The following is a 13,099-nucleotide window of genomic DNA, read 5'->3' as shown; positions in this document are numbered from 1 at the left end:
CCGGCCCACCAACTCCAAAGATGGGTCACTCAAGTTCGCATAGTGTTCTCAGAGTTCCCAGGGTTAACTTAACCCCATAATCACAGTTTTTCTTAAATGCTTTTTTTTAATGTCTTAACATGTACCCCAGTTGGGTTTTAGCCGTGCTGGGGCACCCCCCCCCATAAAGACTGAGATCAGAAGGAGAAAGAGTTTGAGGTTTGTGGGGAGAGCCAGACTAGTCGGTCATCCAGCACAGGCAGAACAACGTCCTGCAGGAATTATATTAAAGTTTTGATAACATTCATAAAGAACCAGAAGAAGAACCAAAACAAAGATCAAGAAGATTTCAATAGGCTCAGTCAGTTCATGAATAAGGAGAGACAAAAGAGGAGAGAGAACAGAAGGAGGAACTGGGTTCAGGTAGGGCCAATATTCCCTTCTGGTGGGAAGGGAGATTGATTGAACCCTTGACCAGAAACCTGTCACCTGAGTCTTAAGACTGGCAGCCGTGCTACTCACTTTTAATGGCTGACAGGTGCCCAATGTTTTTTTTTGAGGTTGTTCGTGTGTGTGTGTGTGTGTGTGTGTGTGTGTGTGTGTGTAAAGATGTCAGCTGACAGAAGAGAGTAGAGGAATTGGCCAAAAAGTGTAAAACTAGGAGGGACCCCCACTGGGTCCCTTAACCAGAAACCAGGAGGGACCCTCCCTGGGTCCCCCAAACAGAAACCAGGAGGGATCCCTGCTGATTCCCCCAAGCAGAAACCGGGAGTGACCCCCGCTGGGTCCCTTAAGTACAAAACAGGAGGGACCCCCTCTGGGTCCCTTAACCAGAAGCCCCTTCCTAACATCTTAGGGGGAGCCTGTGGAGGGGAGTTCAGACTAGGTCTGGTCCTCCAGCTTCCACCCAGATGGACCAGTCTCCAGGTAAACAGGTGACACTCACCTCAGGAATTTACAGGTGACTCCGTGGGTATTTTGGGGGTTGGACGTCGTCATTTCTCTCATCAGGCTGTCATAGCCTCGTAGAGAAGCCTCCAGGGCCCTGGAATGTCTCAGGGGGCGCCTCCCCTAGAGATTTCTCGCAATCCCGGCAGCACTGGCAGAGAGGACCTCCTCCCAATAGGCGTCAGAACCCCGCGACAGAGATCACTCGGGAATCTCCCTGGGCCTCCAAATGTTATAGCTAGAGCAGCAACTTATATAGATGGACGCCATAGTCAGAAGGCCAAATTAAGGAGTCTTTATTGAAAGCCAGCGGCTGCAAGGTGGTTCATGCACTCCAAAATCTCGGAGCCCGAGTAAACTCAGGGATAGGTTAATAAAGGCATAAACCTATCCTGTTGACAGTTTCTGTTGAGTCCTAGTAGCTTGCTAGGCATTGTACAGAAGCCAAAAAGCTGGGTGAAGCAAATGTCTATGGTATACTTCCTGAAACCCTGGGTATTGGGACATTTTGCAGTTTAAACAGACATAAGATTACAAAAATAGCAGCTATATACAAGATGGTGTTTCTTATGCTAAGCCCCTGGTATCTCACTCTTTCCTTCCTTCCTTCACTTCCCTGCCCCGCCCCCATCCTCCTCCTGTGCTTCATCATTTACCAAAAATAATCTCAACTCCCAATTCAGACACTGTCACGCTAATTGCAAATGAAGTGAAAAGCACTTCCTAGCAAAGAAATGAGATCTTGATGCTCCAAATCTTTATTTCTGGGTTTGGATAGTCACCTTTGCACATTTACTGCCACCAGTACTGGCACTTTAGAAAGCATTTATAATGACCCTTTTCAGATAGTCGGCATATTCCTAGAGGGAAATCAATATATCTTAGCTTTGGGCTAAGAAGGATCATTTGAATTACAGGGTGCTGCATGCTGGTTTTTAAATCCATATAGATTGGGACGCCTGCATGGCTCAGCGGTTGAGTGTCTGCTTTAGCTCAGGGCATGATCCCGGAGTACCAGGATCAAGTCCCATATCGGGTTTCCTCCATGGAGCCTGCTTCTCCCTCTGCCTTTATCTTCTCTCTCTCTCTCTTTTTTTTTTCTCTATGTCTTTAATGAATGAACAAAATCTTTTAAATATTTAAATAAAAAAATAAAAACTAGCAAGGAAATATACGTGGACTGTGAGTGGACTCAAAGTAGTTTGACAAGATATGTCCATGTGGTTTTGTGGCTTTGGGGAATACCTACAAGAAAGTTACCATTCTGGGATCCCTGGGTGGCGCAGCGGTTTAGCGCCTGCCTTTGGCCCAGGGCGCGATCCTGGAGACCCGGGATCGAATCCCACGTCGGGCTCCCGGTGCATGGAGCCTGCTTCTCCCTCTGCCTGTGTCTCTGCCTCTCTCTCTCTCTCTCTGTGACTATCATAAAAAAAAAAAAAAAAAAAAAAAAAAAAATTAAAAAAAAAAAAAAAAAAAAAAAAGAAAGTTACCATTCTTGCGCCCTCCCGAAGACTATACAAGCACGGAATCTGGGCGTGCGCTCTTTAAGAGGACTGAAGCCCCGCCCAGTCCTCTGACTCTCGAGGCACAGTTTCCCAGAGCCCAACGGTGGACGTCGCAGCCTTAGCACCCTCAGGGAGCAAGTCCAAGAATCACTAGGGCCGATTGATCAGGAAAACTACATTACCCAGAAATCCCTGCGCCGCGCGGTGGCGGCATTATTAAAAGTGCGCGGAAGACGCTGGGCGGGATTTCCGGTGTCTTCCTCGCGGCGGACATTTTGTCCGCTCCTGGTGTAGCTTTCGGAGTAGAGCTCCTGGAGTGCTGGTTGGGTTCGGAGTGACAGACGCCGGAAGGCGCGGGAGGAGACCCTGTGTCTACCGGGGAGAGGCTTGGCGGTGGCAGCACCCGCGAAGGCTCCGCGGCCAGGGCCTAGCCACGGCAATGCTCGGGTCCCGAACTGGGACTCTTCACAGCTCCGTGTGGTCCAGATTGTGATGGCGGCGACCGCGGTGATGGATCCCGCGTAGGTGGGTACTCTGTTCCCCGGACCTTGACGCGTTTTGGGTCCTGAATCAGGAAGCCCTGAAAGAGGGGCACCAGTTGAAGTCGTTGCAGCCCAGCCTCCGATGTCCTGGGCCACGGGGGCGTTTGCAGGGGGAGCCCCCATTTCTAACAGCCGGTGGGATGAGCCGTCGAAGTGTTTATTCCTGGCCGTTCGACTAGCACGAGCACAGGCTTGGAGGCGCCACTGAGCCGGGAGGATTCAGGAAATCGGAGTGCTCGTGTTTGCAGGGAGCATGGCAAGGGAACCTTATGCCTTCATGGCGAGGACTCTTGGAGCGATGGAAGAACAGATGTGGTCTGGCTTGGGGGAGTACACATTACGGCCGAGTGGGTGGTGGACTTGGAGGCGAGGAGGCCGCAGACTTTGGAGGTTTTGTGGTGCTTGGATCGGAGCCATGGCGGGCAAGTTGGAGGTGGAGAAATGGAGTTTTAAAGGTAAAACCAATAGGGTTTCCCGCTGTCAGATAATGGCTGTACGTGAACGAAGGAATGAGAGACCTTCACAGTTTTGTTTTCCCTTTTTCCCCCCTTGAACTTCGGTGGGAATGGGTCCGTTGGAGCAGGAAGCTCCTTTGAAGGAATCAGGAGTTGTATTTTGGATGTGGTAAAAGCTAAGGTGTCCCTAGGGCATTTGGCCATGCAGGTCTGGACTTCCAGGGAGGGAGCTGTGTTGGAGACCAATGAGGGACGAGGCCTCAAGTCAAAGCCTGGAGAGCAGATTCTGAGGAAGAATATTAAGGATGTCTTTATCTCACGTAGTCCTTGAGGTGAGAGATTGGAGGGCAGGGAAAAAGAGGTGACATTCTTCATTACCTTCAGAAGGAAGCATGTGAAAGAGTTCTGGCTGGTCTTAGCTGGAGGAAAGGGCTGTAGGGTATAAGGAACCTGACATGAGATACAGAGGCAGTATCTATAGCAGTGCTATAGATTTGCCACTCTGTGGGCTCAGCAAAGACACTGCCTGAAGAACAGAGGAAAAGTCAGCCTGGCTAGTGGAGCAACCTCAGCCCAATCCAGGACACTGGCACATCAATTCCCCAACTCTTAAGTAAGAGAGATTATGAACATCTCTAATAAGGGCCTCCAGCAGGCTCACCTTCAGAGGAGTATGTTACAGTTAGGCTGGTTTGGCGAAAGGCCAGTGTGCACATGGCTGGTATACATAAGCAGATGTATGGATATAAGTTTCTGTTAATGCTTAATAATTTGCTTGCCTCTAAGTGTTTGATTATGATGAAAGTCTTAAATATCACATCTTCTTAAAAGCTTAAAGCTTAAAAATAAATAGTATCAAAAACCTGTCCCTTCATTTGTAGCACAACCAATTGGAAAAATGTGAAGCTTGTGGAGAGGAAAAACTAATTCAAAGATCCTTGACATGTATTAACGTGTTGCTACAAACTGTAGCCCTGTTAGGTGTCTACTGCTATTATCCCTGCTTTACAGATGAGGACACTGCAACACATCTTTGTTCATGGACACCTAGCTGGTAGAAGGCAACACTGGAGTCTTAGTATTTGAGATTAGACATTCAGAAATTATCCTCACCAAAGGGCAAGGGATAGGGGAATAGTTCAGTCCATGATACCTCACTCTGGTTACCTGCCACTCTCAGCTTCCTCCTTCTGCCAGGTTGCTTTGATGGTAGAAGCACTTAGGATCTCTGCATAGGTGAGTGCAGAGTATGCAGGTCCTGATTCATCATGCCCCACTTGGCCATGATCTTGGCAACCCACTATGGGAAATGGTGGTGTCTCAGGAGTCTTCGCTTATCCTTCTACTTGCCTTTGAGTTTGAGAGTGCCAGTTTTACTAATGGTCTTTTGCCTTGAATCCAGTGCAGTGGGATGAAGTGTGGAACGGTGCTCCAGGCACTAGAACCAGCAGGTGCAAAAACATCACTTGAGGCTGAACTAGGAGTATTTAGGGAGCCTCAGGTCTCCATTATGTCTGGTGTGATCAGAGAGCAGGGGACAGGCAGGATTCAACCCCAGAATGGCAGCCTGTGGAGCTGGGCTTCTGTTGGGAGCCATGAAATGTTTGGAGCAGAGGAGGGAGTGAACTGACTGGTCTTAACAGGCTTTCTCTGGCTGCATGGTGAAAAATGACTGGGGTCAGGAAAGATCACTTTTGATGATGGCTAGACTGGACTGGTGGCTCTGGAGGTGAGGGACAAATGCTTGGATTCTGGATTTTTTTTTTTTCTTTAAGTAGGGCCAACCAGATTTTCTGATGTGGATGGTGAGAGAAAGAATGGGAAGAGTCAAGGATGACCCCACAGCTCCCATAGTTTTTGGCCTGAGAAAACATAAGGATGGAAAAACCTTCAATTGAGATGGTGAAGTTGGTGATGGGAGTAGCTTTCAGAAGTAATATCAAGAATTAGGCTTTGACCATGTTGAATCTGAGTGGAGGTACTGGTAGATAGCTGGACACAGACGTTTGGATTTCAGAGGAGGGATTCAAGTCTCAAAGGTGGCAGCCACTATATGGATTAAATAGAGCTGCTTATCAGATTTATAGAGAGAATCTTTACATCATAGTGGCAGTGCCATTAAGGGTCTAGAAGGGGGTGGACACAGCAGAGTGGGATAGGAGTCACCCGAGGGACAGGAAAAGGGAGGTTAGTGTGCATGGTTGGGAGAGAGAGGAGGATCTGGCAGGTGGGGAAGGCTTCTAGAGAGAGCATATAGACGTGAGATGGATGTTGGTGTAGAGTAGTATTAGAGATGAGATGAATGTGAGGCCAGAGCAAGTGCTTTTCTCTTCTCTGTGTGGTTCCCACATGTTCGTGGTGACCTTTAATGGGATGTGGGGAGTTTAAGTCACGGTAGATTACCTCAGGAGCAGATTGGGTCAGCTGGCAGAGTAACTATGATTGAGGTAGAAGGACAGTGGGTGCGGGCTTTGCATGAGAATTTAGTGTTAAGCCTATGACTATTGAGAATATAGCATCCTTAGTATGTAACAGCAAAGTGGGTAGGAGGCTGGGTTTATCTGATCTATATGTTGTTCTGGATTGCTGAAGTTGAATCAAGGAATAGGGCCTGGAAGGAAGGATTTAAAAATTGGGTTCAGAGTACATGGCCGTGGGGACCATCAACTGGAGCCAGGTAGGATCTTGGATGCATTAACCAAGAATTCTTTGGGTGCTGTGTGCAGATTTGCATGTGGGAGATGCCTATGTTGTGGATATGCATAGACATGAGGGAGCTCTGGTCTAAAGAACAATATGTACTAGAGATGGGATCTGAATTCATAGCCTGGGGGCTCTAGGGAGAATTCCAAGCTCAAATATGCATATGAGATGCATGATCTCTAGACCCCAGGAGAACTAGCTGACAGAAGTGTCTATCTGTCCCCTCCCTGTTCTGGGTTGGACAAAATGATGACTAGAAAGTGGGAAAAGAGTGGGTAGGCACCAGTCACATGAGGGCCTGGTATCTGAGTTGGGGAGCTGGGGAGGAGGGTGAATTGTGGTGGGTAGACCAGGAGTCCTAGGGAGAACTGCTGCCTCTGTGTTCAAGTTGTTGACTTCATACAGGGTCATGTGACTTTCAAGGATGTGTTTGTGTCTTTCTCTTGGGAGAAATGGGGGCTGCATGATAAGGCCCAGAGATTTGTGTCATAATGCAGTGTTTTCTGTGCTTTGCATTTACGGTCTTGCCGGGTAAGGCCCTGTATGCCCAAGTTTTCTGGGCTGTGCTCTACTCTTTCTTCCCTCAAAGGTTGCCATTTTCTTCCCATAGCTGCCTGGGCACTGCTATTTTCCCTCACTAACCTAGGTTTTCTTAGGTACTGGAGCTCAGCTGTGTATTGCTTCCTTTATTCCTTGTGGTCAGCCCAGTGGACTACCCTGCTTGCCCTTTCCCTTACTATATGGCTCTGCCCACATTCATGATACCTCTGCTCCACATTCTGCCCCTTTCTTATAATAAGCATATTCTTTGGATCTACTTGTGTCATGAATTGCCATAATAATCACTGCCATGGGGCCCAGTGCGCTGATCCTACAAGATGCTTCTGATACTCATTTTGTAATATTTAGTTGTCTTAATCATTTGTGGATGGGTTGCTCTAGGTCACTGCTTTCCTACTTGCCCTGTCTTTCCTCTATGACTTGTTTCTTCCAGATGCTTTGTGGTTGCTGAACTTAGCAGGGGAAAGAACTCTGAGTGCCTGACTGAGAGGTCATGACTCTAGCCATGGCAGGAGGGACGTGGACAGGCCCTGGTGAGTGGGAGCTTAAAGTGGGTGTGACTTCTGGGCTGGGTTCAACTAGCACCAGAATCCTGTTTGGTGCCCAGGTTGTAGACTATACTTATTTCTATCTTTTTCTCCTTGTTCTTATCTTTTATGTTCTGACCTCTGACCCAGGGCTGTCCATGCCCACTTTACCGGTGCTCTCTACTATTCCTTCTGCAGTGTTCTTTATTGGACAGTGCTAATGTGTCATGACATACGTATATCCTTAAATGATTCTAGGATACCAGTTGCTCATTTTAAATCAGATTTTACTGGGCCTGGACATACATTTCTGCATAGCACTCAGCAGTAGCCAAGGCCCTTCTAAAAATCACTTGCTGAAGAGTAAATTGGACATCCTGCCTGTTGGTTCTCCCTGAGCTACACCTCATTCTTGTGTATGTCCTTTGTGAAGGCTTCCTCATTCTGTGACCCTTCGGGACCCAGTATTGCACAGCAGCTTTTTCTTTAACCTGATCCCAAATCTGCTGTCCTGCTAATAGCCCCATGAACTAAATCCTGGGTATACTAGACACATTGGTGATGGGGTTGCCCCTTCCCGCCAAAGTCATCATGCACTTCAACAGCATTTTTCTGCCTTTAGGTTGTTGGTGTGCAGTGGAGGATGAAGAGGCACCTTCTGAACAGAGTATTTCTATAGAAGTGTCACATGATAGTATTTCCAAGGCAGGTTCATCCACCCAGATGGCTCACCCTTGTGACATATGTGGCCCTATCTTGAAAGATATCTTGCACCAGGAAACACGCCAAGGACTGAAACCTTACACATGTGGGGCCTGTGGGAAACAATTCTGCTTCACTGCAAACTTTCATCAGCACCAGAAGCAGTACAATGTAGAGAAACCCTTAAGAAGAGACAAAGGGAAGACCTCATTTGTCAAGAACTGTAGAGTTTGTGAAGAACCTCACCTGTCAGAAAAACCTTTTCAATGTGAGGAGGAGCAGACCCTCCAGGTCAGTTTGGGCAGTCACCAGCAAAAGGCCACTCACAGCAAGAAGACAAGGAGCACCAGGAGTGGGGAGGCCTCTCACAGTGGCCAGATGCATTACAGGTGCAGCGAATGTGGGAAGGCTTTCAACCGCAAAGACACACTTGTCCAGCACCAGAGAATCCACACTGGAGAAAGGCCTTATGAGTGCAGTGAATGTGGGAAAGCCTTCAGCCGTAAAGCCACCCTTATCCAACACCAGAGAATTCACACTGGAGAAAGGCCTTATGAGTGCAAAGAATGTGGAAAAGCCTTTAGCCGCAAAGACAACCTTACTCAGCACAAAAGAATTCACACTGGAGAAATGCCTTACAAGTGTAGTGAATGTGGAAAATACTTTAGTCATCATTCCAACCTAATCGTACACCAGAGAGTTCACAATGGAGCGAGGCCTTATAAATGCAACAATTGTGGGAAAGTCTTCAGGCACAAATCCACACTTGTTCAGCATGAGAGTATCCATACTGGAGAAAATCCTTATGTTTGCAGTGATTGTGGGAAATCCTTTGGTCACAAATACACCCTCATTAAACACCAGAGGATTCACACTGAGGCAAGGCCTTTTGAGTGCATCGAATGTGGGAAATTCTTTAGTCGAAGCTCTGACTTTATTGCACATCAGAGAGTTCACACAGGGGAAAGGCCATTTGTGTGCAGCAAATGTGGGAAAGATTTCATCAGAACATCCCACCTTGTTAGGCACCAAAAAGTTCACACTGGAGAAAGGCCATATGAGTGCAATGAATGTGGGAAAGCCTATAGTTTAAGTTCCCACCTCATTCGGCACCAGAAAGTTCACACTGCAGGAAGACTTTAGGAGTGCTCTCAACAGGACTCATACGGAGAGGAGCTCTATGATTGCCCTTTGAGAGGAAGACATCAATCAGATGTTGAAACTCATATCTGAACATTAACACTGGGGAGATACCTTATGAATGCCAGGTACAGGGAAGGTTTCATGAGTTGTGTTGCACTTTCAGACCTACTCAGGTCTTTGCCAGATTTGTCACTCAATGCCTGTGGCTGAAACCATGTCTGCTCTATCAGCTTAGTTACCGTTATGTCCTCAGGGAAGGTAGAACTTTGTACTCTCCAGTCCCTAGAGGGAAATAATAAGAATCCTGAATTAAATGGGATTCCTCATTCCCTCCCCACTGACTGGTTAAAAATGTGGACCTTACATACATCTTTAGCCAAGAGGATCTGAGCTGTGTTCTGGTGGCTTACAAAAAAGGTTTACTTTCTTCATAGTGTTGGTCTCATGTGGTACTTAGATTTTCCAGCCTTCAAGTCACCCAACCTGGAGAACTACTTACTTCTGTTGTTCTGGTTTCTATGATAATAAAGACCTTATTATTTAAGCCATTGCTAATTTTGGACATTCTTTTTACTGTTTGGAGTGGTTAGAAAACAATTAGGCCATGCAAAACTGAAGAGATAAACTGGGAGGGGGGTGCTCCTGGTTTCATGTGCCTCAACTGGAAGAGCAGGTTGACAGGGAAACATTCTCAGTCTACTTCTGGTATTGCTGACAAAAGTTTCTCAGGGGTTTGTGGGCCTGATGTCTGGATTTCAGAGTTATTTGAGGGCCCAGACATCACTTTGATGGTGATGTTGAGGGAGGTTGTGACAGCCTTCAATATGTTTGAGACCAGCATGGATTGAGTGTCTTATTTCCAGCATATGTGCCATATTTCACAGCACAGTTGAGGGGAAGCTGTTTGAGGACCTGCCAAGTGCCATATGTCCTGAAGGCCAGAATCTGATTTGGTACCCAGGTCTCTGGCTGCAAGACTTACCAACCCAGGAAGGAAACAAAACTGATGCCAAGACACAGTGTGAATAATTGGGCCTGGGGACTGGCAAATGAGAGTGGATGTTCCCATTTTAAAAAGACATCCACAAACATACCAGTCACTATGGCTGTATGAGATTGGGATGCATGGCAATTCTTAGCATCTCCAGAGCTTTGTCACTCTGACCAAGGTCAGTGACAGAGCAAAGAATGTAAATTTTATTTCGATTTCTGTACCTCTCTGGGCTCTATATCTAGTGTCTTTGCTGCATAGGCAAGAACTCCGGGGTATACATTGTCGTCCAGGGATGTAGATTTTGTGACCAGCCAGAGATTCTGGTGACTCACTGGGAAACAGCCTTCACTGCTTGCCAGTTTTTCTTGCTGCAGAGGAAGAGGTTCTCTACCAGACGTTTGGAGAGAGAAAATAGAGTCACTATATTGATAGTCTGGTTTTCTAATAGAAGTGGGAGACCCAGATGTTGCAGTGGAATCATCTTTTATAGTTTTACTGATGTGTAGTCAACATGGAATACACTGCATATGCTAAAGTGCAATTTGGTAGGCCTTAATATATGTATAAGAAATCACCCAGCTGTAGTATTGAATATAACCACCCCCAAAGTTACCTCATGCCCCTTCCTAATCCCTCTCAATGCTCTTCCTAATACTTCCCATCCCTTCCCTAGGCAACCATTGATTTACTTTCATTATAGATAAATTTGCCTTTTCTAGAACCTTATTTAAATTGAATTTTAGAAGTTTATTATTGTCCACTGTCTTTCATGCAATTATTTTGGGAATCATCCATGTTGTTTGTATAAATAGATGAATAATACTCTGGATATACTGCAGTTTATCCCTTTATCTTAATTGACATGTTCTTCCCCCAAATTCTAAATATTAAAAACAAAGCTGGTGCAAATATTAATGTACAAGTCTTTATATGGACATTTAGCTGAGGAAATTCCTAAACAAAGTGTTGAAAGTGTGGCCTTCTTTGTATTGTTCATGGTAAGATGTGACACGGAAGAGATAAACATAGAGAAGAACTGCTATACAGAAAAGACCCAAGATTTGATGATTTGGGAAATTCTTATCCTATCTTAATTGCAAAAGACATTGAAATGAGATGATTCATGATCAGGAAAGCATGTTCTGGAGAAATAGCCATGGGTGTGACTGTATAGTCTCTTGTAATACCTCAGCAAGATCAAAAGAGCAGAGTATTCAGCCACATAGAATTTCTTTGAAGAGATTTGACTAAGCAGGTCTCCTCAGTATAAGCAGAGGCCATCTTGGAAGCTTAAAGGCAACCCTTGGCCATCTCAGCAAAAGCAAAAATTGATATTGGGATCATCAGGGGAAAATGTGTGGACTAACCTCTTGTCTAGTGGAGTGAATCTCTGTGTTATATACAGAAGAGCCACAAAGTTCTTGAAAATTTTGTGGTAGAAACACTTTGGATCTTAAAAGGACAGAATATGAAATTAAGACCTCCTAATTTCTGCGCACATGAAACTGGCTGAGAAAAATTACTAAGTTGCAAACCTTTGTTACCTGTCATAGAAATGGAGGACTTAGAGGACAGAGTGGAACCCAGGATGGGGAGCTGAGAGCCCAGTGGCCAGAGCTCTGAACCTGGGTATTCCCAGACCTTGCTACCTAATGTAGTTTGCTAAGTTTGATTTCCAAATTTCTTGGAACTTGTGGCTTTCCCTTATTCTTTCATATTCTCCCTTTTGAAACAATGTGTATAACTATTATCCTAGGTCTATCCCTAGGTTATTTTGAGAGCAGATGCCTTGTTTTCTAGTTTTACAGATCCACAGATGGAGAGGATTGTGTGCCAGGATGGATTATATCCAGAGCCTCAGACATATCTGATGTAGACAATATTTAGATGAGATTTGAGTGTTGAGTTGATATAGAAATGGAAGGAGACATTTTGTGATCTTGGGATTGGTGGAATATATTTCGTAAGCAGGACAGATACGAATCTGAGGAACAGACAGCAAACTGTAGTAGATGGAATTGTTGCTGCCAAAGATGTCCATGCCCTTATCCTCAGAACCTGTGAATGGTCCTATAGATGACCAATGGAGCTTTGCATGTATAATACACTTTGTGATGAGACTTACCCAGCTGGGCTCAATCTAATCACATGAGTCATTAAAAACAGAACCTTTCTCAGCTATAGGGAGAAAGAGGCGGAAGTGTTAGACATGGCTGTATCAGGCCCTTTGTTGCTCCATTGCTGGTTCTAAGATAAAGCTAGGTACTAAGTTGAGCACCACACCTATGATAGCCAGCATCTTCAGTCCTGGCTCAGCAAGATCAGGTCAGAGCATTGAGTGACACAGCCCTTTGAAGAAATTGTGTGACTTTGCAGATGGTCTCAATACAACCAGAAGGCCCCTCGGAAGCTTAGAGACCTCAATCCTACAACCACATGGAACTGAATTCTGCCAACAATGCATACAAGCAGGAATCTGATTTCCCAGAGCCTCCAGAAAGAAACAACTTGCCAACTTTAAGTGCAGCTGGGGCCCCAGGGATTGAGGGAAATCACCGGCTGGTTCACTGCATCAAAGGTACAAAGGAGTTGGTGCCTGCCAGGGTAGGACCTGCCTGCAGAGAGGCTTTGGTTTAGATGGGAAGGAAGCCACAGCCCTAAACCCTAAACTGCTGGCTTAGAGGTAGGGTGTTAGGTGTGTACTCGGGCAGAGTCCAGAAAGCTCTGGTCTAACTGGCTATACCTCTCTGGGCTCTAATCTCCAGGCACCAGGTTCTGCTGCCTCCCACCTCTGCAATTCCTAGCAGCTCAGCTTTGGAGATCTCCCTGTGCCTATTGCCCCAGCCTAGGAATTCCCTGCTCACCTAATGGCTCCTTGGTGGCAGCATTGACTCCCTGGACCTCTTATGCTATCAAGACACCCAGCCCTGGTGGCTCCCCAGGCCTTGTTCTGCACCCTTGGCAACCTGCTCCTTCCATGGCCCAGCCTCTATGCTGGCTTCTGACCCTAATGCTTTCCTCTTGCCTGCCCGCTGTGTCC

General features: G+C 46.2%; 1 protein-coding gene across 2 annotated transcripts; it reads left to right on the top strand.

The window, feature by feature from the left end:
- Positions 1-2,544: 2,544 nt before the first annotated feature.
- LOC112908787 (uncharacterized) lies at positions 2,545-9,609 on the top strand. 2 transcript variants are annotated; one of them, XM_025984355.2, is made up of 3 exons: positions 2,648-2,957; positions 7,127-7,226; positions 7,843-9,609. In XM_025984355.2, the coding sequence occupies exons 2-3, from the start codon at positions 7,187-7,189 to the stop codon at positions 9,063-9,065; spliced, it is 1,263 nt and encodes a 420-aa protein (XP_025840140.1). In that variant the 5' UTR covers positions 2,648-2,957; positions 7,127-7,186; the 3' UTR covers positions 9,066-9,609. The 2 variants fall into 2 exon arrangements, with proteins under 2 accessions (XP_072623791.1, XP_025840140.1); XM_072767690.1 differs by lacking the exon at positions 7,127-7,226 and having other exon boundaries at positions 2,545-2,957.
- The last annotated feature ends 3,490 nt before the right edge of the window (positions 9,610-13,099 follow it).

Source organism: Vulpes vulpes, chromosome 1 (genome assembly GCF_048418805.1).
Source record: "Vulpes vulpes isolate BD-2025 chromosome 1, VulVul3, whole genome shotgun sequence".
Taxonomy (NCBI): Eukaryota; Metazoa; Chordata; class Mammalia; order Carnivora; family Canidae; genus Vulpes; species Vulpes vulpes.
Note: the sequence above shows the minus strand (reverse complement) of the source record. Positions and strands in the feature narration are given on the sequence as shown.